Source organism: Mycteria americana, chromosome 22, assembly GCF_035582795.1.
Source record: "Mycteria americana isolate JAX WOST 10 ecotype Jacksonville Zoo and Gardens chromosome 22, USCA_MyAme_1.0, whole genome shotgun sequence".
In the NCBI taxonomy this organism is placed as follows: Eukaryota; Metazoa; Chordata; class Aves; order Ciconiiformes; family Ciconiidae; genus Mycteria; species Mycteria americana.
This window is the reverse complement of record NC_134386.1, coordinates 1,085,122-1,110,263: the sequence shown is the minus strand read 5'-3', so window position 1 is coordinate 1,110,263 and position 25,142 is coordinate 1,085,122. Positions and strand designations below refer to the sequence as shown.

At 42.4% G+C, this 25,142-nt stretch overlaps 2 protein-coding genes across 2 annotated transcripts; both read right to left on the bottom strand.

Annotated features, from left to right (window-relative positions):
• Positions 1-1,031: 1,031 nt before the first annotated feature.
• LOC142419779 (keratin, type I cytoskeletal 19) lies at positions 1,032-6,437 on the bottom strand. The gene is made up of 8 exons (XM_075523053.1): positions 5,988-6,437; positions 4,183-4,265; positions 3,682-3,838; positions 3,261-3,422; positions 2,983-3,108; positions 2,626-2,846; positions 1,756-1,784; positions 1,032-1,227 (listed from the first exon to the last, which is right to left on the bottom strand). Exons 1-8 carry the CDS (start codon positions 6,435-6,437, stop codon positions 1,196-1,198), a joined length of 1,260 nt encoding a protein of 419 aa, XP_075379168.1. The 3' UTR covers positions 1,032-1,195.
• A 9,693-nt stretch (positions 6,438-16,130) lies between these two features.
• LOC142419575 (keratin, type I cytoskeletal 19-like) lies at positions 16,131-19,982 on the bottom strand. The gene is made up of 8 exons (XM_075522675.1): positions 19,494-19,982; positions 18,604-18,686; positions 18,295-18,451; positions 17,938-18,099; positions 17,449-17,574; positions 17,126-17,352; positions 16,474-16,565; positions 16,131-16,150 (listed from the first exon to the last, which is right to left on the bottom strand). The coding sequence occupies exons 1-8, from the start codon at positions 19,980-19,982 to the stop codon at positions 16,131-16,133; spliced, it is 1,356 nt and encodes a 451-aa protein (XP_075378790.1).
• Between the last annotated feature and the right edge of the window lie 5,160 nt (positions 19,983-25,142).

Here is a 25,142-nt window from a genome sequence, read left to right as displayed (position 1 = left end):
GATTGCCCAACTTCAATAGAGAGGTCTATAGCTTTGGGATGCTCCTTGCTATGTGAACACTCCATTGATCTGTTATGAACAAGAGTGAAACAACTATTCCCTCCAAAGTCCAAGGAGAGAAGTGCTGAAGGACTGATGATGTCTCCCCGGAACACAGGCTGCAAGACGGTCCACTCTGTGGGAGTGCAGTATTGGGGTACTTTTAGTCTGGGCATACTGTTGTTTCAATTTCACCCTCAGCGGACAAGCTAACTATGTGCCTTTGGTAACAGGGGGAGGTGGGAGTGTGCTAGGCTATGGCCATGATTTTGTTTTAGCACAAACCCTGAAAAGTTTCCTTGGCTGTAAGCTTGCAGAGGGATGGGTGGAAATGAAATTACTGATTTCTGGGGGCCTGAACTAAAAGTGATTACATTGAGAATTTCAGTTAGGACAGTATCCTTCCAATGGCATGAGAATGAAGGTGGCTGAAATCGGTGCTAAAGCTTTGTTACCTCTGTATGAACTGGGAAAGTAAGTGAATAAATCTCACAACTGTTTCTCACTACTATTTGTTTCTGTGGGAGTTATCTTCAAGCCATTTTAACAGCTCTACGTTTTACTGGGAGACAAAACATCTCCCAGCTCTTGCTTCTTACAAGAATCACTTAACTTCTCACTATTAACTGCTCTTCAGAGTGCACAGCCATTGTAGTTAGAAAGGTAAGTAAGTGACTCTTGTATTCCCCACTCTGAGGGGCTGAGGATGCTGTTGCCTCCATATTCAGAGCTCCTGCCAGCAAGAGGAGCTAGGAGAAATCAGAGATGGAGCTCATGCCACCCACCCACAGACGCTGTGAGCATTAATCTGTCGGGGAGGCTGGCTGGCTATTTCCTGCCTGATTAAAGCCAATCTTCAGTAACAATATCCCAATAACCCCAAAGAAGCTAAGATTGCAAGAAGAAAATCATCTTTAATATTAGAGTAGATACAGCAATTCAGTACATGAAAGAACTAGAAGTAATTGAAAAGCTAACCCAATTCACAAATTAATCACCACCAAATGGATTAATCCACCTAAACTTTGTGTGGCCAAGAATTTTCTGTGCTTTAAGATAGTAATTTCCAGCAGTTTAGAGTGATCCTCTCCATTTCAATTCCTGTGTGTTGTCTGCTTTTCTCGTGTTGAAGATGACATTTGGAGGACTTTCAGTACTATTTTCCATCTGCCAGCTTGTCTCTTTTGTCTACAATAACATAGAGAGAAAGAACAGCAATTACTTAAGAATAACACATGTGAGACCACTCTGCAGTGGGCGCTGAGTTTAGTTTATGTCTCGCCTCTCATTCCCTTCTCTCAGAAGTTTTCTTCTTCATAGCATTGATTTGAATCATACATCACTTTTACAATACAGCTGACCTTTAAAAGCTCAAGGCAAGTTTTACTTGCATGTTCATACAATTCCCCTGAGCTGGCCAAGCTTAAATTTCTTGTATCCTTTCATCTGGGGGAATGATTAAGCATTTTGTGCTTTTCTTAGCCTTCATTTTAGCATAGGCTGAGATTTTTTCCTGATGTCTAACATCTTTTAATGACTGAAATTTGTTAAACTCTAGCCAGAGTCATCATTTGTTACTTGTTAGGCTTTTTTCTGTGACACAAATCAGTGCAGCAGCCTAGTCTCTAGAATGGACACAACTGCCTGTGTATTTCCTGGTGGGAAAGAAAACTTCTTTGACTCCTAAAGGTTTCCTGAAGGAGAAGGAATTCTTACCAGCAGTTCCAGAAAGGGAGCCAAACATCCTGTAGAACAAAGAGAGAACAGTTGAAAGGAGAGGTAACATGTCAAATGCTGCATGAGATGAGCATTATGGTGTGTGGAGCATGAGCTGTATGAAAGTAAATTCTCTATCAGGTACATTTTGTATACAGTCAGAGAAGAGATGGTCATCTCCTTGCTCTCCCTCTCAGCTCAGGAGAGGGAACTGTTGCGGGAAATATATTTTTAAGCAACTGCCATGGGAAAAGACAATTATGGAAAAGAAGGAATAGAGGAAATTAAAACCTTTCAACCCCTACCTCATCTTTTTGTTCCGGGCTATGAGATATTTTCCTCCGTGAGGCTATGTGTGCAATGACAGACAGCTGTGCTCCCATGTGGGAGGTCCACTTAATGGCTGTCTGAAAATAGCTAGCTTGTCTGCCTTCACTTCTCTTCAGAATATTTTCTTCTACACTGATTCCTATGAGGCAAGAGCTGTTTAACTGGTAACAGGAAGTTGATGGGAATTTGGTGTTAATCCTTATATTCTATAAAACATTACTAACTGCACTATGTTTCCTGAATGTCAAGCAGCTAATGATTAGTTATCACTTTAACTGTTAGTTGCATTTAATCTCTTGTACTGCTTGTCAGTTTGCCTTTTTGTTTAGAAACTCTTTGAGGTACTCACTTAATGTAAATGGGAATTGTAACATTTCTAGCTCCACCATGGTCCAGAAAAATTAATTTGTTAAAAATTTTAGAACCCCAGGAGTATTTGAAGTTGTGTTTACTGTGGTGCTGTGGCAAATTAGCACCATGGCATGGTCAAACTTCATGAGGCTAAGCGAAAAGGTTTCTGCAGTGAGCAGAGTTGCTTACTGGGACTCCTGGCCTTCCAGGAGTTGTCGGTAAGTAGCGATCTCTTGCTCCAGTCGAGTCTTGATATCCATGAGCATCTTGTATTCGCTGTTCTGGCGCTCCATATCAGCTCGGAGCTCAGCCAGCTGTGCCTCGAGGCTGCCAATCAGCTCCTGCATCTGCGCCAGCTGGGCGCTGTAACGCTGCTCCGTGTCTACCAGGGTGCCTTCCAGCGCGGCTTTCTGAGAGCGGAGAGGTTGGAGGGGAAACCACAGAAAGGTTGCTGCCAGATGCAGGACTCCTTGTAGGGAGGGGAGTATGTACCCATTTCTGGGGTGGTGGGGGGGGGTGGGTGATGCAGTGCAAGTTTTAACGTACCATGTTGAGCTGGGACTGAAGTTCTATTTCCAGCCCTTGCAAGGTGCGTCTCAGGTCAGTGATTTCGGACTTGCTGCTCTGCAGTTCTTCAGTACTGACAGCTACTTCACGGTTCAGCTCTTCAGTCTGAGACAGGGAAAACATTACGTGAGAAATATGGGGCCTCTAAGTAGAGGTCATAAGGCTTTCACAGCAGTTTTCTGTGTGTTTTAATAATTATTTTGTTTCTTTCATGAATTTTTTTGCTTAGTATTTGTATAGTATGGAATTTTTTCTACCTTGTTGTGGAACCAGGCCTCAGCATCCTTCCTGTTCTTCTCAGCCATGTGTTCATACTGGTCTCTCATATCAGCCAGGATCTTGGACAGGTCAATGCCTGGAGCAGAGTCCAGTTCAACACTGACTTGGCCAGCTACTTGCCCTCCCAGGGCACTCATTTCCTATGTGGACATGGCAAAGGAAGACAAAAGAGGGTACAATTATAAACTGAAAACATCATGAACCTTCCGTTCTTTCTTCAAGGGCTAAGGTCTGACTGACTCCCCTTAAATACTTGCAGGGGGTATCTTTAGTTTCCCAGTCTATGCAGAAATCTTTTCTTCACTGTTGGAGAGCCCAGGGCAATCCTGAGGGACTCCACATTTCCACACCCTCTTTTTCTAATGTCACTTTCAAACTTGTTTCTTGGGGTTCTTTTACCTCCTCATGGTTTTTCTTTAGGTAGGCCAGCTCCTCCTTTAAGTTTTCAATCTGCAGCTCCAGATCTGTTCTAGCCAGGGTGAGCTCATCCAGGACCCTGCGCAGGCCATTGATGTCAGCCTCCACGCTCATGCGAAGAGCTTGCTCTGTTTCAAACCTTAAAAAAGCAAAACAAAACTATTCAGGTTAGCCGATTAAGCCAGCCCACTGTGAAACACATTATTTGCTATAAATGTGTCTGGTTTTGTAGGATTTGTGATGTAACAAATGTTATCCAGCGTTAAACTTTTCTCCACATATTTTACATGATATAAAATTTTCTCTGGTGCAGATGGTGCTTTCAGCAAATACATAAAGGGCTGAACTTCAACGACAGCATCAAACTAGTGGTCATACAGAGATTTTATAGGCATTCCTTTCTTTTTTCACAGCCACTGCCCTTTGGCTCAACAAGGATTTTTGCCTGCTCAAGAGACTTTTTTCCTTTTGGAAATTACTCACTTGGTCTTGAAGTCATCGGCAGCCAGCCTGGCATTGTCAATCTGCAGGACAACCTTCGAGTTGTCGATAGTGGCATCAAGGATCTACAAACAATGAGAGTTCATTGCTGCGGCTGAAACAGCTATGTTATCTTCTTTCCTGATCTGAAGATAAAGGAGTTAAGATTCTAGTTCATCTGCAGCTACTCCAAATAAGTGTATTTTATTTGGTCTCAGTAGGAAAGTATCAATGATCTGTAGAAAATATGTAGCCCAGATTTATCACAGTACTTTTGCCATGATTGTCAGTTATGGATAGGTCCTCTTACTCTTGTCTGGCATTTGAAGTGGGTTTTAGCTAGAAGTCCCACAGTGAGACAAAGCTACGTGCTGTCTTGGAGGACTTTGGTGAGCTAGGGGGTAGGTGATGTTTTAGGACTGAGACAAGAAACCTATTTCCTGCAGAGATGCAAAGGAAGCAAAGTCTGCAGACCCCTCTGCAGAATTTGTTCTCATTACTCATTTTCTTAACAGTGGGAAGTGATCACAAGGGCTGTATGATTTTAAAATAAATGACACGTTTGTGTTTTGTAACCAATATGGGTTCATGTTGCATTTGTATCGTCTTTGAACACATTTTTATTTCCTAGAATATCCAGGATAGTGTTTATTGATTCTTCTAATGCACCATGAAAGCCCCTAGAGGAAATTTTGTTTATTCAGAAGTAATCCCTGTTCATTTTTACCTAGAAAGCATGTCTTTTTTGCCTGCTGCTTTTAAAACTCAAAAGGTCATCCACAAAAACAGCTGGGACAACATTTTCTCTCCCCTAACTAAGGGGAGTAAAAGACAGGAGGAAAAAGAATACTAAAAGGAGAAAATCTAATTGCCAGTTCTGCCTTTACTGAAGCTCAGTTTTTGAAATCAGTAGAGAATGTGAATGGGTTGAAGCAAGGAGAAAGTAAACTGCGTGGGAGCGGTCGTGAACCCCAAGCTGAACTGTGAAAACTAAACCTCAAGTTTTCTTTCATTTATTTACATAGTTTAATCAGCTACTACCGATGTTTTCCGGGGTGTGTATCATCTCAAAGTAATCTGTTATCAGGTACCCATGGGCTATTGGGGCAAATCCTGCATTTATATATGGGATTGATTACTTCATGTCTGCTACTTCCTTTTTCCATAAGCCAGATGTTTCAGCACTCTTATTTCAATTCCAAGCTTAAGTAAGTGAAAAGTGAAAGAAAAATAAATGTATGGTGATTAAATCTTGAGCTGCTATCTTCACATTTACAAAATTGTACTTAACCAATTTTTGTTTTTACTGTTAAAGCAGTGTGTATGTGCCTCTGAAGTTTTTCAAACTATATGGCAGGTAACAGACTACAGAGATAGGCAGGTTGCTGTCATTGTTTGGCTCTCTTTATATTTATCGGTGTATATATATAGTCATATATCTATTAACTGGTCATATATGTGTATATGACCAGCATGTGTGTATATATATGTGTGTGTGTGTGTGTGCGGACATGTGTATATATGCTTTGTTAAAAGCAAGCATCATCAGAGAATTAGGTACTAAGGCATCTCAGACTGACTGTTTTGTACATTCTCTTAGCTAACACTTTAAAAAGTAGATGATTCCATACTGATAATTTTCTTTATCCACCCTGCCCGATCATTACATATTCATTTCTTCTTCCTCTCCTTTTCATAAACTGCAATTCCTTCTGGGTGTTTTCCTTGTGAAGTTTTTCTCTTTGGGTTTTTATGCTTCCTTCTTAAGTGCAAATCTAAGATGATTTTTAATAAATATTGACACCTACCTTGTCTCGAAGGTCTTCAATAGTCTTGTAATAAGGGCTGTAGTCCCGAGCTGGGCCTGGTCCTTGCTTTTGGTACCAGTCTCGGATTTTAGTTTCAAGATCAGAGTTTGCCTCTTCCAGTGCACGCACTTTGTCCAGGTAAGATGCAAGGCGTTCGTTCAGGCTTTGCATAGTTGCCTTTTCATTTCCTGAGAGGAGGCCATCACCGCTACCCAGACCACCACCATAACCACCACTAAAGCTGCTGCTAAAACTACTTCCATATCCACCACCCAGGCCACCTCCTAGGCCAGAAGAGACAAATCTAGCAGAAGAGACTGACACACCCCTGCCACCGGATCCCCCATGGATGCTTGGAGCCCTAAAGCAACCTCCACCTAAACGGACTGAGGAACTACCAGGTCCCCCTGCCACAGAAGAGGTAATTTTCCTGAAGCTGTAACTGGCCATGGTAAGAAATACCAAGGACCTAACCCAAGCTGCAGCTCACACAGTTTGTGATCCTGAGGCAGGAGTGAGTGCTCCTTTCCCCCACCCCACCTCTTTTATGCCCGTGACAATGGGAGTTGTCTCCAGAATGTGTTACCTGAGACCCGTGGAATTTATCAGCCTTAAGGCTTCTGCCAACACGGCAATTCCTCTTATTGGTCAGTTGCTATGAAGTGGGCTGTGTTTCTTTCCCAAATACCCTCACACACAGGAGCTGGTTCCCTTCCACTGACCACGGCCTCTTGAAGTAAAAGGTGGGATTCAGAGGAGGCATCACCCTCCTGAGGGACACATTCATAAATCTAGTTATAGTTTACCTATATGGAAACAAAAGGGCTGGGAGCGCACAGCCCTGCTGCAGCCGATGCTACGTCCATAGCAAAGTCACATGACAACTTTCTTCACGTAATCTCAGGAAAGAGTTTTAATACAGAGTGATTAGTTAGTAATTGGTAGACTGAGAACAGAGCTTGAAAGGAGCCCAAATGGTGAACAATATGTGTGGACCTTGACAAAGCAGGTTCCCACCCCCCTGCTTTCCTTATTTCCCTTGAGAAAAATTCTTCTTTCAGAAGTAACGTTTTCACTGTTTCTTTCTTTGCTCTCAGTTCCTTTTGGGCTGACAGTAGAAGAGAGGGTCTAACAGAGAACATGTCTCGCCTGAAAGAGTCTGGTTTTCTACAGAAACAAGAATCCTTTCCAAGGAACTGTAGCTGTATTTGTAGCAGAGAGAAGCATTAAACTTCCCTGAGTACCTGGGGAGTGGGCAACAACAGAAACAAGTGCCTGATTACACATTTAGTCCTTTCATTGCTACTGAGAGAGGGAAGTAAACAGCAGAAACATAATCACTTAGTCTTCTGGTCTTTGAGATTCATGAAAATATTATTTCTAAAATGTTTAAGTCCTCTCTTATCCAAGATGCATTTTCAAAAGCAATGTTGCTTTTGTTACTGCAAGCTCCTCCATGAACATCCCTAACATATGAATGGATACTTACATCTTTTCTTCCATTCACTTTCTTTCACTTGCCACCCCTCACTCCTTCCAAGCCTCTGGGACTCCCCAGGAGAACTGCTTTAAAGAAAGAGGGAGTAAGCTGGCCTACCAGCATTTGCAGCTTTAAGGCAGCAACCAGGCCTGGGCAGAAATTCTGCCACCTGCAAGTGCTTCCACTAAACAGAACCTTTGGAGCACAAGATGCACGCTGTGACATTTCAATGAGAAATCCCTTTAATAGCAAAATAAAGAATTAAAGATAAGCCAAATGAAATGCATGCTCTGTGTGAGGGCCTGTCTAGTCTTTCTATACCAATAAAAAATGCATCAGGTATTTTAGACCACGCATTAGTGCTGTACTCACTTTATACAGAGAGGAAGGTCAAACTGCAGGGCAAATATAGGGAGGGTAAAAGGACAAATATGCAAACTGGAAGCTGGCCAAGGCACCTGTATCAACAGCCCCATTGGTCTGTATCTAATTACGAGGCTGTATCAGAAAGAGGAATTCTGCAATGACTCAGGTACAGAATATAACATTTGATATAGATAATATAATATACGTACCATACAATACCTGACTGTGATGCTGTAGCCTAGGGGAATCACAGCTAAGTTCTTTTCTTTCTGTAGAGACTGCTGCATTCACACAACTCTCCAATTTGCACAGTAAAACTGTACAGCCTTTCCTAAGAGATCCGGACGACACTTCTGTCTGCCAAAGACATGCTGGTCATTCCTGCTGTAGATCTGAATGTCCTGTTCAGCCTTGGGTAGGAAAAACCTGCCCAGCAGGTACTTGTTCCAAGTCCTGTGAATGGGTGAAATAGTAGTATCAGAAAGTTACTGTCTGACTGCAGACAAAAAGAAAGCTACAGAAGAACAGTTATTTTATTGTTAAATACTGAAGTCCATAGTTAGAGCATAAAGAACATAAGTCTTCACTGAACAGAAATGCAAGAAGCTTAAAGGAGAACAAATACCAGTGTATACTGATTTGTCTCCTGCTGCAAGGAGAGAGGAACATTGTTCCCTCCAGGTACTCCTTCATCATTCCCTGGACTCCCATGTCACGTCCTGAAAGCAGTGTATTTTGGGGTTTAGCAAAATAAAATGCACATTTATGATGTTGCATAATATTTTATGAGCCAGTTAATGAAAATTGGGGTCTGGGAGACCTCTACATTCCCTCTGAAACCCCTTGAGTAAAAGCAGCAATCATCATACGTTATACCGTTAGAATATTGATAATGTACTGCAAGCATGTTAGGTTTGCTTCAGCGTACAGGGAAGATTTCCCAAAGGATTAATTGCAATTCTTCATGGCAGTTTGGAAGTACACCTGAAAGTGCCAGGAGAGGAAAAGCTTGGGAGACAATTTCAAATGGAGTAACTATTAAACTTATTTATACCACCAAATATATCATAAGCTTCTAGTAGCAAATCAGTCCCTCGTGCAGCATTTTTACTAAAACTGCATTCTAAGTTTCCAGAAAGATTTTTATTTTCTTTTAACTTTACATCTCTCTTTTCCCTCAATGGCTGCATGTGTTTGTTTTTGTTGGGACTGCCTTAAGGTGATAACGTGTACTTAGGTGCTTGGAAAAGCCTTTAGTATGGCAAAGTATTTGCTCAAGAAAGAAGGTGCTTTTCTCATTCTGCATAGGTCTTTTTTTCTCCCGCTACAATAAACTTAATTTATTGTACGGTCAGCTTTTCCCTAAAGGAAATACAAGGAATGGTCAACCAAGGGAATTTCCTTTATCTGCCACTTATCTGAGGGCAAGGAGACACGTTTATTGAAGTGAAGTCATCCAGCAGACTGGTGGAAACAGTCCACGCCCAAGGTCCTGGCTGAGACCTGGTTCTGCTTTACCTTTATCTACTCTGCTTTCCTAGTCACTACTGCTTTATAAAATTGCTCATATTGTTTCAGGGTATTTTTATTAATTGTCCTGTACACCATTGCCCTTGAGTGCCACTGGCATATACTTCACTCGTCTCACACCCTGCTGAATTTGCTTCCAGGGATTGCTAATGCAATTACAATTAAATGAACTCTGTGAACATTTTAACCTACATTATTGGTGCCTGCAATTCCACAGGTGCTTCTATGGTCGAATGAGGAAAGTCAGGTTATTATTCTGAATTTACCTTTTAAAACTTTAAGTGTTTGTCCCTTTTGATAATTCTTCCTTTCTGCCTCTGCTTCCATCAGTGAAAATGTGCTTCTTGACTCTTTTGTGTGCATATTTTCTGTCTTCATCTCTCCTCTTGGTCATCAAAACTTTGGCCACCCCACCCTACTGATCATGTCATATGCCCTCTTAAAATCACACCTTTGTATGTTTTTCTCTCCTGTTGAAGGTCATAGGCATGAAACGTTTGAATCTCTTTAATTCAAACACAACATTTTCTATTTTTTCTTTAAAATTCCTTGTGGGGAGAACCAATGATAACAAGAACTGATCTGCAGCTGGTACTGAAATGACTGTGTGGAATGTCTGCCTAAGATACAATTCTTAGCTTTCTTTTATATCCCATCATTAATCATTTTTTTTAATCCTCATAAACCTTGCATTGCCACATATTCACTGAATGTGCCAACAGATTCAAAGACAAGAATGTTTACGTGCTGAAAAGGCAGGTCCTAGCACATGCAGACACCACTGTTAACAGTGTAAAAAGAGGGTAGATAAGAGCAGAGAGCAACACTGTTAACTTTCTCAAAATTACTATTTTTGCAAAGTAGAGGGAATGTGATTTGGTGAACAGAAATGCATGTGGGTGCCCTGACTTCTGCATTGAAAGAGATGAGAAAGAGGGTCATGTACGGGTTCAGTTTTGAGAGAAATTACGAGCGTAAGACGCAGGACAATTCATTTTTATCCAGGGGTCTAGTTCTTTCATGGCAGAAAAGAAATGCTGATTCAATGATTTGAGTTGAACTTGAAAGATACGGATTCCTGCTCAGCTACACGCATCTTTAGTGATATTGGGATGTATAATTTAATTTCTCAAAGTTTGTCATTTATATAATATTTGAATAGATTAATATGAGGAAAATACATAAAAGATCATGAAGAACTCAAACACTTAAATAACTGGGAGCAATGTAAATACTTGGAAAATACTTGAAACTGGCTGAGGTGTATACTTTCGGAAATACCTCATTGTCTCTGTTTCCCTAGAAACATAAATAGCTTTAAACTCTTGACTTCTCTATCAGCCCAGAACTATAATGATAATGCACATCAGGGAGTAAAATACCTGAGATACAAAAATAAAATAGATTTTCTTATAGCATGATTAAAAACTGTGTGGGAAGAAAGGATCAGTTAGGACACCAAGCCCTCATGAGTGAAAGACAAGTCACTGGATATATTTTTACACTTCCTTTAACCTGTTATCGGGTTGGGAAATCTCAGCAAGGTATGATGGGGCTGGAAACTATTATTAAGAGTCAAATGTCTAACTGACAAGGGGTCGGGTTTCTGCAGGCAGCAGCAATAAGCAACTTAGAGGCCACTGCCAAAACCAAATAGACTAAACCTGTCCCAGGCTTAAGAGGAGCCAAGTACATGTTGAATGCCTGCCGTGCCAGCTGCAGTTCTGCAATGATTCATGCTGAAGGAGGAGGCCTAGAGCTATTCGGAGGGCATTTTCCTATAGGCCACATGGAAAATTCCCACTCAAAAAAAAAAATCCCGGACTTGGTAGAAACACAGAGTAGATGGGTTTCATAGCACAGAGAGAGACAAGCTATTTTATTGTGTTCATGTCTGTAAAACATTTGGAGAGCATATTTGTATTTGTACTATTTACGTTTATGTGCTCATATATTTATATTTATATGCATATGTTTATATATCTGTATTTATTTACTTATATATTATTATTTCTCTTGCTAATTTTATAAGAATATATTCTGATCATAGTGACAAGCCACGGCTTCCAATAAGGGTAGAGGTTTTACTGTGCAAGCATTAAACACATGTTCTTCATCAAATTAGGAAACACGGAGCTCTCTTTGTACCCTGCTGATGGATCCTGTCAACTGGGTTTGGGCTTTCCTGATCCTGCAGGTGGTTTCGTACTGGTTTTTGCTTGAGATAAAGTCTGAGTCTCCAGATCTCTGTTAGGCTCGGTGAGAAAATCAAACTGTACTGCTTTATGAGGGCAAGTCCTGTAGCCACTAGTTTGAAGAGCTACTGCCAGGGAGGCGTTTTTAAAACACCTTGCTCTCATAGCAACTATCAGCTCATGGGGAAACATGTTCTGCAGCCCTGGTTTTGTCTGCCCAGAATGACTGCATACCTTTAGGGAAGGAAAAGGGTATTTCTAATTACTCTTAACAGTTTGCTCCATCTTCAAAAAGAAGTAGTTTATAAGCGAATTTCACAGTATTTGCATGTATCAGGTAGCGTACCTTCCTGGACAGTCCTGGCTATTAACTGTAACTGAGGACCGTGGTTTTCCACCAGCCTCACTTGTATTCAGCTTTAAATCTTCTTTTCATTAAACACTAAGGTCTGCACCAACTGTCTAGATATCTTGAGCAGCCCACCACCACCAAATCAAGCTGTCTGAAATACTTGCTGAGTGTCTTTTCACTCTTTTCTAATGGATTCAGCTTTAATAACTAATAAAAACTGTAAGATTCTGGTGACATGATTTCTAACAGCATTTTCAACAGAAAGGACTTGTCAGCATTTGTTTAAAATCTTTGCGTGTGTGTAATCACTATGAACTTTTTGGTACTGCCATAATTTTTGACAGTCTGACATCAGGTTGTGGGAAAGAACTGAACTAAGGTTAGAAATGCTGTAAGAAAATGTTGATTAATAAGCCCGTAAGTGCCTTGGATCCACAGTTGTGCTCCTGCTGCCAGGGCTGTTTAAGCACAGGAGTGCATGCCAGTGGAAAGGTGTTCCCTGCAGCCAGGCGTTGCAATACATCTCTGAGCGTGGGTTCATAAATAGTGGGTTATTAGGAGTAATTGCAGTGTGCATAAACTTCTCTTTAGGCAGCACTGAATAAGTTATGAAAGTCAGCTCCAGTGCACCTGAAATTTGAAATTGCATGTTCACTGTATCAACCGTGAGAGAGCATTTGCCCTTACTGTCTGTCATAGCATGAAAATACTTCAGAAGAAATTCAGAAGTTTGTTGGGATTACCACTCCAAAATGTTATGTATTACATGAAACTTAATAGAACTAGTTTGCTTGGAATACAGAAAGAAAGGATTTTCCTACAAGAGTTTTTGTACTTGTTTAACTTGACTGCTGTTATTTTTCATTATTATGGGAGGCTGGTAAATGTGAGAAATATCACAAAAGTAGCTTCCTTTCATCTGATTCTTTATCAGAGGCACAGTGAATCACAGATTTTCTTTTTTCATTACTGGAGACAGTGGTGGCGGCCAAGAGGGAAGTCGACCTTGCAAAAGGCTGTCTGCAGTGACAGGGCCTGGCCCGGCAGCAGGCAGCAGGCGCTGCCTCAGTGACGCCTTTTCCTTGTAGCCAAGAGTGCAAGAGGCTTTGGAAAGAGCGTGCACAAAGCTGCAAGACTTCGAAGCAGTGGGCTCTTGTACCTGTCCATACCCGACAGCTGCCTTTGCAAACAAAAACATTTGCTGTGGATCTAGATCCTGTAGGTACATGGCAGTCCTGATCCAGCATGAAGCCCCTCAGAGAATTCAGTCCACTAATTTCTGGTTCTTGTTTTGGGTTCTTCTCTATCCAGCTATTTCCCCCTCTCGCCTTCATCTAACCTCCTGAAAATGTTATATTGTGCAGGTGGAGATGATTCATTTCCAGAATTAAGAAACTCACACACACCCAGAGATTATAGCGCACAATACCTTTGGTTACCTTTGGACATAGTAACAGTACAAAATGTCTGTATCTCCACAATCCCCTCTACAGGCCTGGTTTTTAAACACAGCACCATTTAATTGAACCTCATTGTTTGTAATATTCTTTTCCTCTTCCCTTGGTAATACCAGGCTCCCTGTCTGTCTGTGGCAGCCACTGTTGCTGCTAAATGCATCAAAAACAGAGACAAAAAAACTTCAACGCTAATTAAACGCATGCAAGAACAATCCAGGAGGTTTTGACTTAATCTGAATTTGCTGATTTCATATGGAATTACCTCAAAACCTTCAGGCAGAATTATGTGAAACAGACACTTCCTCTCTTTCTCTTCCCTGTCCTTTGTAATGAATTAATTTCTAACCTTTTTACTGTCTGTCTATTAATTTGGTGTATTACCCCATATGGTATCACAATGTTACCCCTGTGAAAAAATTATCTATTTTATTATTATTTAAGATGTTCTTTCCTTGGCCTAACTGTTTCCCAGGCCTGAGGCTTGAATTTAATTTTGAGACTGTATTGAACAGCTTCTGTCACAAATCCTATCGTATATTTTCTGAATTTGCCACTAGAGGATGCTGCGCGAACCGGCGCACTGGATGGACTGATGTGCTGCACTGTCAGCTTCAAAAAAAGCCAATCGCTTGTACCAAGCTGTGGGACGTATTTCTGCTGTGTGGTTAGCCAAAGGGACAGAACTGTACCAAACCCCAAAAGACCAGAGTACAATATTCCCTTGTATTGACACTGCAAATGTAGGCTGATTTCAGCTCACGCCATCTTGTTTTGATGGGCTTTGATATTATGATAGGCAAATTATGCTCTGGTAAGTCCTGCCTGATAACTCCGTCCAGCAAAGTCAAAGGAAAGGCAGAGGCGAGTGTGCTCGGCTCAGCAGTGGACGCACCCTCAGTTCCTTCCTGTTAAAATGCTCTGCAGAGACCAAGGGCAGCACACCCAGCACGGAGGTTTCTCCCCTTTCCCACTTCAGAGAGACAGGGGAGGGGAAGCAGGGGGCTCAAGAATGTTCCTGACAGACAGCCCAGAAAACAATTGGCTCCTTTCTGGGATCAGAAGCATTCTTTCTATTTAAACTGTGGTCAAATGAGGTATTTCATCCCCAAGTCCATTATAGCTGGCTAATGCTGAGGTTTAGACCTTTTCTTTTTTGAGGTAGTCAGCACTGGTTGATATGAGAAGTAAAACGGAGCATTAGGCAGAACATGAGTCTCTGGTAGCTTGTACAGGAGCATGAGAGTCCTGTTGTGACTCAAGGGAGAGATATGGTTGCTTTGACTTCACAAATCTCCTTTGTTTTCTAGCGCAATAGTTTCTCTGACTCATCTCTTTTTTCTGCTGTGCTGAGAATTCAGCTTTGGATTGTAACATGTGCACAGTTTGATGCCTTTTTAAATAACACATTGTTACCCAAAAAGATGATATTTTACCTGACCTGGATCTGTTTCCAAACCAAAGTGCAAGTGCAAAGCTACTTGACAGAATAAAAAATGTTAGTGATTTATGTGCTGTTCAGAGAACAAGGAAGGCTTGTGAGACCCACCCCTGTTTGTTACAGGGCGGCAGTTGAATCACTCACTTGATATGTGGTAGACCCTGTTCAGCTGCTTTCTCAGCCCATTACAAATCAAAGACTGAAATATAGATTTGTAAGTTTTAAATGAGTGAGGTATTTCACCGATTTTTCTTCCTCTGTCTAACGTAAGTGTGTTACATGAAGTGGAGCAGTTTTAGTAAGAAAGATTGAACCTTGCCTCCACCCCTCCATCCTCCATCCATCCACCCAGAACACTGTACAACCGTGGAGCTAGGAATACCATCTTATGAAATAAGAGTACACACTTCCTTTATTTTGAACCATCAGATAAAAGACCTGAGCCCAGACCTTCCAACGTGTCAGGAGGAATAATCCTAACAACTGAACTTTGTGTCATAAGGAGAACTTCTTTGCATACTCATCACTCATTTCCTGATCTAATCCTTTGCTTTTATTGAACAAGATCAGATAGAGCCCTCATGTAAAAGTTGGGAGAGCGGGGTGCCTGAATATGATTGATTTCTCATTCAGTGACCCAAAGGCAAATAGTTTTGATTTGCCAAAATTTTCATGAAATTTTGGGTTTAATTAATCCTGATGGTTTCAGTTCAGCTGCTGAACTGGCAAATCAACTACTGCACATCCCTTGCAATGTATGCTATGAGAAAGGGTTTCACCCATCCTTTCTTCTTCCCTATAGGTGTCACTCTTGAGTTTAATGTGAATGTATTTGTTCATCTCCAACATTTTATCCAGACATCATCTGATTAAGTCAGGATACACAATTTTCTTTGGGGCCGTATTACATAATACACCCAATCTTAACTTCTCTGTGAAGGTATATCTCATTTGTTCCACCTAAATTTAAATACAATATTAATATACCAAATAGATTGCTGGACACACAGTTTTCTTTGCATTGCAGAAAAGTAAAGTTTTATTTGAGGCATTGTTATCAGCAGAAAGTAGATCACCAATTGCACTGCAGAAAAGTGTATGTAGATATAGTGATTGCAGATGAAGAACAATATGAAACGGAAGAAGTAGATAATTTTAGGAGAGTCCTAGAAATTATTCATCTCGACTTCATGAATAACATTTGTAGAGCAGTCTATGCGTTGGGTAGGCACACAGTCCCTGTGCTGTGTGTGTTACCGCGTTGTAGGCCGGGCTGCTCAGACGGCAGTAGGTAGATCAGGGAAAACCAACGCATCGGTGGTATCTTAACACACTCTTGACTGCCCTGTGGAATGAAAGAAGAAACCATTACTCTGATGGGGAAATCAAGAGTCTCTTGCAGCACTGACATTTCAGATGTATCCATTGCCTAAATGTCCATCAGTGTTAGCGAGAGCGTGGGAAAGGAGCTTGGCTTGTTTCTGTAACTGAAGCTAAGACACCTTGAAATTAAGATATTTGATTGCGAATGGTTTGATTTCTGTTGCAGTTGTGAATGTGGAAGCCATAACACAATGGATAGTATTAACAGGAAAAGAGATGAAACACAAAACATGAAAGCCATGGGGACAGGATAAATTTGGATCCTCTTTGGAAGATGTTTCTTACCTGTCTTGTCACCAGATTGCCCATGAGAGTAGGAAGTAGAAGAATAAGAGTGGGAAGACATTCCCCCTCCTTGGAGACTTCCTTGACATGTCCTGTGCAAGGAAAGGAGTTTTAATGAAGGGAATGATAAATACATTCATAAAGAGACATACTGTGACATAATGTGCAGTGTGTGTAACAGCTCGGCTTTTCCTGGACCTTGCAAATATTTCTTTATATTTTTTTATTTCATTCCCTTCAGCTATATTTTCCTAGAAAGCTGTAGAAGCAGAAGTAACAAAAGACTGTAGAAGTATAATTCTTCTACTCTCACAGTCCAGCTGTGCTTGCTCATCTGTTGGCAGAAGGCAGTATATTACAGTTCGGTTTTGCATGGTGATTCCTCCAATGGAATTCAGTCTGCACAAACAGGCCAAGAGGAACTGATTGACTGAAAATATGTCAGTAACTATATGCTCTGTGTTTCCCCCTGTGTTTGATGTGCTTATTAAGTTTATGATCTATACATTTCAATGCAGATGCTCTGAAAAAATCTGTTGTATTTAGATTTCAGCTACAGACTGGTAAAACATTCTACTTTGCCTTCTATGAGTCCCAATAGAGAAAAGACCGTGAAAGAATTTATGCCCTTATTTGCAAACGGAATACGTACACAATGTCTTGCTGTCCCTCCTGCAGCAGTGCCCGGTACTGAGCAATCTCCTGTTCCAGGCGGGTCTTGATGCCCAGGAGCATCTTGTACTCCTGGTTCTGACTCTCCATCTCACAGCGGATGCTGGCCAGCTCCTCCTCTACCGAGTTAATCTGCCCTTGGATTTGTTGCAGCAGGCAGCCATAGCGAGATTCGGTTTCTGCCAAGGAGTTTTCCAGAGAGTTTTTCTGGAAGTGGAAATGCAGGAGTTTAGGACCACAGCTCTACCCCTCCCTGCCCACTCCAAGGAGGGAAGGGCCCTCAGCGATCCTGCCCCCACGTACCGTGCTGAGCTGCGCCTGCAGTTCGATCTCCAGGTTCTGCATTTCGCGTCTCAAGTCAGTGAGCTGGTGGCTGCTTGTCTGGATGTCCTGGCTGCTGGAAGTGACCTGCCGATTGACTTCTTCAATCTGCAGGAGTCAAGCCCCAAACACACTTTCTGAGTGAGAAGATCCTCTCAGGGAGCAGATTTGCTGACTGAGAACTAACATAGCCAGGGAGCCTCTCCCTTTCATCCTGTCCTCATCGAGAACAGCCTAGTCATTGCTCCGCAGATCCTGACGTTCCACCCACCTTTGCACATCAGACCTGGCCTGCTCCCCCTCTGCCGCTGCAGTCTCTCCCCAGCAGCTCTTCCCTTCCCACTCCCCAGCTGTGCAAGTGAGGTGCAGGTGAGCAGCCTCCCCCTTTTAGCCAAAGGCATTGCATGCCCAGCACCAGGGTGCCTGGGTTTTCCTGCAGAAGGAGACTCCACGTTGTGCCTCGCTACGTACCTTGACTTCATACCACTGCTCAACCTCTCTGCGGTTCTTCTCGATGATCTGCTCGTATTCGTTTCTCAGGTCGTTGAGTATCTTTGTCAAGTCTTCGCCAGGGGCAGCATTGACCTCCACACTCACGTCACCACCAGTTTGAGACTGCAGCTGTCTCATTTCCTGCAGAGAGTCCAAAGAGAGAAACAAAGAGCACGGGGTCATTTCTTCTGTTGGGGACAGTGGGCAAAGCGGTATCAAGGTACAAAGGGATGACAGTCACATAACAAAGGCTGCATTGACTTGATGTGTAACTTTGGGAACCCTGAAGAGTCAAAGGACTATGTCTTGGCCATGCTGTTTATCATTGGATCGTACCTCCTCATGATTTCTCTTAAGAGCAATCAGCTCATCCTTCAGGGACTCTAGCTCGGATTCCAGTGAAGACCGAACACGAGACAGGTCATCCAGGATATTTCTCAAGCCATTAATATCAGACTCCACAGTCTGACGGATGACCAGTTCATTCTCATACCTGTACCAAAGAAAAGAGAAGAATTACACATTCATTTCATTGCAATGTGTAGGCTTGGTCGTACCACTTGGGACAGGGTATCATCACCTGCACTCATGAATCTCGTAAAATTCATGACACGAAAGATGCAGGGTTCACAGAGAGGCACTCACTTTGTTCGGAAGTCATCAGCAGTCATCTTGCTGTTATCAATGTCCAGAATCAGTCTGTTATTGTCCACAGTGGCAGAAATGATCTGCAAAAGGGGAAGTTGGAGAGGAGTCTTTCTGTGTTCAAGACACCCAGGACAAGAAGAAAGAAGACCCAAAGCTTTGGCAAGGCTTTGTTGTGGGTTTTAGAATTGTTTCCTGCAGTAATGCAGGGGCCACAGAAAGTCGTTGAAATGCCATGCCACAAGAACTGGCACGTGCAAGATTTTGGCTTCCGCAAACATTCTGGTGAAAGAATATTTTGATGGAGGAAAGAACAGAAGAACGTCTATGCTGGGAGATCATCAACCCCTATGGGTTTCTGCACTGTGGGTGTAGAAGGGAGTGTAGTCTTTCTCCCTGATGCTGTAACGCGTCTCATTCTAAAGAAAGCTGACTGTAAGGGAAGGCCTTGGTCCTTCCATCCGGTGTATGTAGGAGCGTGCAGAGACAAAGGGAGTTCAGGTCTTGCAGTCCAGGTGCTTTGGCTTTGCACTCCATCCAGCTGAACTGGGTGGGAGCAGAGGGAAAGACTGGAAACCACACATGCCTGGTTTGGAGCCACCTGTACAACGTGGGATTTCAGTTACGTGCGCCAGCATGTTGGGGCCTGGTGGGGCACTCCTTGATGCCTCGGGCCGTGCCCCCAGAGCACATCCCTTTCGCTTGCGGGGTGGCGTGGGGGTTTGCTTCCCCAAGAGACGGGAGCCGCAGCTCAGCAGGTTTCTGCCTGCGGTACCACCAGCAAGGCCATCCAGTAGCTCCCTCCCACCCCTTTAGAGCCGGCGCCAGAGGGAAGGAGGGAGTCCTCACAAGTGAGAATAGCGTGCGGGAGATGGAGGGGGCTATCCTACCTGATTTTGGAGTTGTTCGATGGTCTGGTAGTAGGAGGTGTAGTCCTTTGACACACTGGGAGCTTGTTTCCTGTACCACTCCCGGATGTGGTGCTCGAGCTGAGCATTTTCCTCCTCCAGCCTTCGCACTTTGTCCAGGTAAGCAGCCAGGCGGTCGTTGAGGTTCTGCATGGTGACCTTCTCATTGCCGCTCAGAAGGATGTCCCCCCCAGCACCAAAGCCTCCTGCAAAACCACCACCAAAGCCTCCTCCCAGGCCACCACCAAAGCCTCCGCCAAAGCCACCAGCAAGGCTGCCAGCGCTCATGCCCCCTCCGTAGCCAATGCTGCATGCTCCCCCACCATAGCTTCCACCGCCTATCACAGAGGAGGCGTATCGCCTGCAGGAGACGGAGGAACTCCTGCCGCTACCGCCACCACAGACACCTCCGCCTCCGCCTCCACCGCTCCTGTAAGAGGTACTAGATGTTCTCTTGATGCTGCAGCTCATGGTGGAAGTAATCGGATATCCAGCCCCAAATGCAAAGCCCGCTGCGCAGCTTGAAACAGAAAATCAAACTGCAGCCTTCTGTCCTCGCTGATGGTTATTTATACCTTGTTGGGTGGGTGTCACCTGTGAGGCAGTCCAGCTTCCCATGAAGTTTGCCAGCCCTAGTGCTCATGCCAAAAGTGATGTGCTAAGGGGAATTGCTTTCATGGCTTGGGACAGCCCCCCCATAGGTATTGTGTGCTTGCTGATTCACACAAAGCATGCCGTATAATTTCAGGTGGGTGGCTGTGTGTTAGATTTTGTTTCAGATAGTATGTTGCTGGCTACTTAATGAGTGAGACTCATTTTAATAGTTCCACTTTGTTCTTTGTAGTCATTTTTTGTCCTGAAAACGGGTGGTGAAAGCACCACCTAGTTACTCTGTTTTAATTTCAGAGTTGGAGAAATATGAACTCAGGCACCCTGTGTGTGAGTCTTGTTTCATTTTGCCTGCAGAACTGCCAGTAACTGACACTTTTGGAAGCAGAATCTCTAAGAATTTAGGTCCTTCCCTACAAAGAATGCTCATCGTGGGTGCTCTCTTGCAGAATGCTTAGTGGTAAATCTCAGTAGCATAACCTTTGAAGAAGCAATGATATTTCTGTTTTCACCAAACTCTGGTAGTATCACTTCCAAGAAATAATCCCATGTATTGCACAGAGTGATGGACATGCAACGGTGTAATATTAAAGTTCTGATTTTTTAAAATTTTGTGCAGATTTCCAGTCAATCAAATATTATTTTAAACTGAAATAGATGTGTAGAATCTATAAGGCATCACTGACTCTGTCTTGGGAGAGGAGAGCAAAAGGATTCAGCTTTTCAACTTAGCAAAATGGAGGCGGAGATGATTATCAGCTTGCTCTTGAGGAAGGAGATACCAGGGCTATTGAAAGTAAAGGACGATCCTGTTGTTCACATAGGAAGGGGCATAATCTGGTTTTGAGTGTATTTGGGCTGGAAACTAAGGGGAGCTTTTTATGGGAGTCATAAGGGTCTGGAAGGTGCTTCCATTGTGGGAGCTTTGGATGGAAAAGAGAAAGAGTTTTGAGATTGACCTTGATCAACTGATAGTGGGGATTTTATCCTCATATAGTAGAGACTCAGCTGTGACGACCCTTTAGATCCCCCTTGCCTTCTCTCTTTTGTCTCTCTGACACTGCAGAGGTCTCTAACACTGCTGCACAATTGCAGCATTTCTATAAGAGGAAGGATGTGATGAACCCTTCTTTGGAAATTAATTTTGCCTTTAAATAACTTTTGGAAAACATAAATTTTCAGCCTGAATGACTAGGGGCCTCTTTATGTGAGAGTTAAACTTTGATGGGATTTTGTCTCTATTTGGAAGTTAAAAATTACTAGTTCATTTCATTGTTGGTTTCTTCATTTACCATCTTACTTATACACAGCTTGCAGTTGTGGCTGGAGCAACATTTTCTCTCTTAGCCACAATAATTATGAGACCCATAAAAGTTGCCAGTGTGTGTTATGGCTGACTGAAGAATCATGGAAAGCCATTTACCCTCTTTCTTGATACCCCTACACACATTTTCTTAGATATGCTGAAGATAATGTAATACTTTGATCTTCATAATTATGATTGTTCTTTTACTGGTAGCTCTCTAATTATCTGCATGTCAGAACCAGTTGCTTTGCATATGTTATTGAAACTGAGTCATCATTATTAAAAAATAAAAATTATTTTCTCACAGGGTGTGATTCCTTAGTCATCTTTTCCTCATTAGGTTGTTGAAATGTACCTTTATTCTTCCCTATGAGATGTTTATTGCTGATTGGCATTAATGCCAGAGGTGTTGATTTTATATCTCCTTCTCAGCATTGTTGCATCATAACATCTGACCAACCATTCCAAACATTTCCCAGTGCTGTAATTTCATACCATCAGCAGATGCCTTTTCCCTGTGTCTCTGTCCCTCTCTTCTCTTTTTTGAATAGCTGATCTAACTATGCTTACTGCTGTAACTGTATCAGAAAGACTTAAACTTTAGACTTTCTGTTCTGTAACTCATGGGCATTTCCATGTCTCCTATGCATTTTTGGTCCACCATCCTGTGGACACAGCTCTTTGGGCTGAGATGGCTGTTGTGAGTCAATTTGGACATACCGACTTACTTCACAAGCCAAAAGAGCCAGGTCTCTTAAGGTGCCATTACCATTCATAATCCTCGCGATGACAGAAGGAGGTGAGACATTTTCTGTTGTAGAGGGTATAGAGGCTCCTCGGCCATTTGAAGAGACTGTTAGAGCTTTGAAATCATATCTTCCCCTGGAAGACTTTTTGCTCATAATTCACCCCATGAACCTCTGTAAATCAGAAAAGTTTCTTTGAAGTAACGATGTTATGAAGCCTTTCCAAGTGCTGTTTACTCACTGGTGAAATTGGATGCAGAGCCACAAACAGATACTCCAAACTGGCAGAAGAACCAAAAGCAGCCGGTGGTTTTCACAGAAGCTATGATGCCATTAGTGGATATATGTCTTTAGTTACACAAGAGGGAGAGGACAACCTCAGAACAATTACTGGTAATTCATTGTTCTACAGAAAATGAGTCAACTGTGGTCTTGGTAAGAAGAGTGCTACTCCCATGAGTTTCATCAGGAACTGCATCTGTGCGTTCCTCATCCATCGCCCATCACCCTTCCGCATCACTCACCTGTACCTTTCTTCAGTTTGGTCAGAGATCAATGATTTCCATAGCCCCAGATTCTATTCTTATTTTTCTCTTATGTGACTCCCTGGGATGGACCTTTATACCTTGCACATGTGTAGATCTACAGAAAATCCTATTAGATGTGAGCTATTTTAATTCTACAGTCTATCTAAATTGCTATTCAGTAGCCCTTCCTACAACTGAAAAAGGAAAAGTTTAAAAGTAATTCCCAAGAGAAATTAAGCTTTTTCAGTATAGCAATCCTTTCCTGTTCTCTTTCTATCTACCTGCTAGAATATGCAGTTATTGTCAATGATGGTAACTAATTGAATTCTAAATTCCTCCCTGCCAAAGCCCTTTTTTTTTCTTTCCTGTAGATCATTTCAGAACAATAAGCAACTGTATCACTTTTTCTAAGAACCATGGATGAAGTGAAGTGAGTGCCAGGAGCAGACAGTGGTATCAAGACACCTGATCAAACATATTACAAGGTTTCTGGAGCATCTGCCAGCCTTGGATGGAGGCAGGGAGGCATGCTGTGCTTCTGGCATGCCTAGGGCATGTTCCATGCATTTTCCCCAGGACGGCCCTTGCCCCATGCTTAGATGGAGGTTAGTGCCTCATGAATCAGTGGTGATATGCAGAAGGCGTTGTGCCGTCAGCAGCAGGAGGACTCTGCCAGTGATCTCATCCTGCTGCAGTGACTGGCACTTTTGCAGTGCGTCCTCTCCTTTCAGTCTGAAGATCTTGCATAGCTTTGGTTTTGCAGATTGAACTTCAGGCTCTTCATAGTGCTGCCTATTTCACAAAGACCTTACACTCTTACAAATCAGTTCAGAAATGGGGAAAGACATACTGCAGCTCTGGTGTTCCCTTGAGTTCTCGGGATGTGGAAGACTGTGGTTTTGATCATTCTGATACTTCCCTGTGCTTCTGGAAGATCAGAAGGAAGGAAAATAACCTTTCAGTGCTTATTTATATACACTAACTGTAGTTCAAGTTTCCATAGTCCTGCCTCAAAAAAGATGTCTTCTTAAGCTGTTTCGGTTATGTTAAGTACAGCTGAGACGTGAATGAATTCTGGCAGCCTTTGGCGATGAAAGTCATGTTTGCGTTTGCTTTACGTCACTTTCTATACTGAAATTCCTGATGCTGGACTGAAAAAAGTCAGTTTGGAAACCCAGTTTTTCAACATGAATAGAAAGTATCTCTTCTTTGTGGATACTTACTGCAGACTGCAGTTACGATATTGTGATGGCAGAGCCAAGCCACATGATTACTGAAAGAAGACCTAACCTAAATAATACTCTTGTAAGTTGCCTATGATGAGAAAACCTTTCATTTCATTACCCTAACAGAACAATACCCTCAGTCTTAGATGAAACAGCAAATACTAGAGACCAGGTTTGATAGGTGGAGAAGGGAACAACAGGCACTTATAATTGAATGAAACCTGGCTGATTTTGTGCATCTGATGCACAGAGTTACAGATTGAAAAGGGGCTTTGCTGTCATCTTCAGAAAGCAAAATACGTATAAAATAGCTGTTCTAATTTAGTATTGCCCTCTCATCTCCAATTTTATTGCATATTTTATCTTCTTAAGCAGAAAAATACTTTCAGTGGGTGAAATGTGTCTCTCATTCCTCTTAAGGCATAGTATCGGCCAATCGAGTGTACTGACAAAAATTGGGTTCTTGGTATTATATTGGTGTTTAAACTGAAATTTCTATCATAAAATATAGGAATGTTTTTGGTGCATGACACTGAAGGCAACAGACACGTTGCCTTGTTGGCTGTATTTCCTAACAGAAGTCAGTGATACGTAATTCTCTGCGTAGTCAAAGGTGTAGAAATACTTGATGTCAGGAAACCCATACGTACTGGAACAACCTCTACTGAGTCACACCTTCCCACAGGAACTGTAGCTATGGTGAGCTGAGTAAAGGCAAAGATTAATGGACTCAGCTGAGTCATAGTAGTGGCATCGAACACAGTTTAGTACATTAACAGTTAATTAAACAGTCTTCAGAGAGTTACACATCACTGGTATTTTCTTTCTCCTCTCACTCACATCGTTCAGAGTGTCTTCAGTAAAAAGCAGCAAGGCAAGGGGCCAGAAAGCAATCCATTAGTGGCTGTGGGAAAACAGAATGGTAAACGGTTTGTAATTTCACAGGAAGGAGAAAATTCTGTCAGGAATGGATTTCTGTTTTCAACCTCATACCTCTTGCTTTTGAGCAGAGAGTTCTGACAGTCTCACCTGACTGACAGTTCCCATAGGCAGAGCTTGGAAGATGTCACACCTTATACAGCCTTCATACAGCCATGCTCAGCATTAGTGACATTTCCTTTTACTCAGTGGTATTATCTCAGCATGGTGTCCGTTTTCTTAGTGCAAAATAGATTGTCCTGAGACTATGTTATGAGACAATAGACTTTGTCCTGAGA

Bases quoted from the DNA above. Each gene is read 5' to 3' on its own strand.
- LOC142419779 (XM_075523053.1), bottom strand. From the start codon at position 6,437: ATGGCCAGTTACAGCTTCAGGAAAATTACCTCTTCTGTGGCAGGGGGA. The intron at 3,423-3,681 runs GTAAAAGAACCC...ATGTCCACATAG, and splicing joins TAAAGAAAAACCATGAGGAG to GAAATGAGTGCCCTGGGAGG. The intron at 3,109-3,260 runs GTAGAAAAAATT...TCCCTGTCTCAG, and splicing joins AGGCCTGGTTCCACAACAAG to ACTGAAGAGCTGAACCGTGA.
- LOC142419575 (XM_075522675.1), bottom strand. From the start codon at position 19,982: ATGAGCTGCAGCATCAAGAGAACATCTAGTACCTCTTACAGGAGCGGT. The intron at 18,687-19,493 runs GTAGGATAGCCC...CCCCTTTTGCAG, and splicing joins TCGAACAACTCCAAAATCAG to ATCATTTCTGCCACTGTGGA. The intron at 16,566-17,125 runs GTACGTATTCCG...TTCCTTGCACAG, and splicing joins GAGGGACAGCAAGACATTGT to GACATGTCAAGGAAGTCTCC.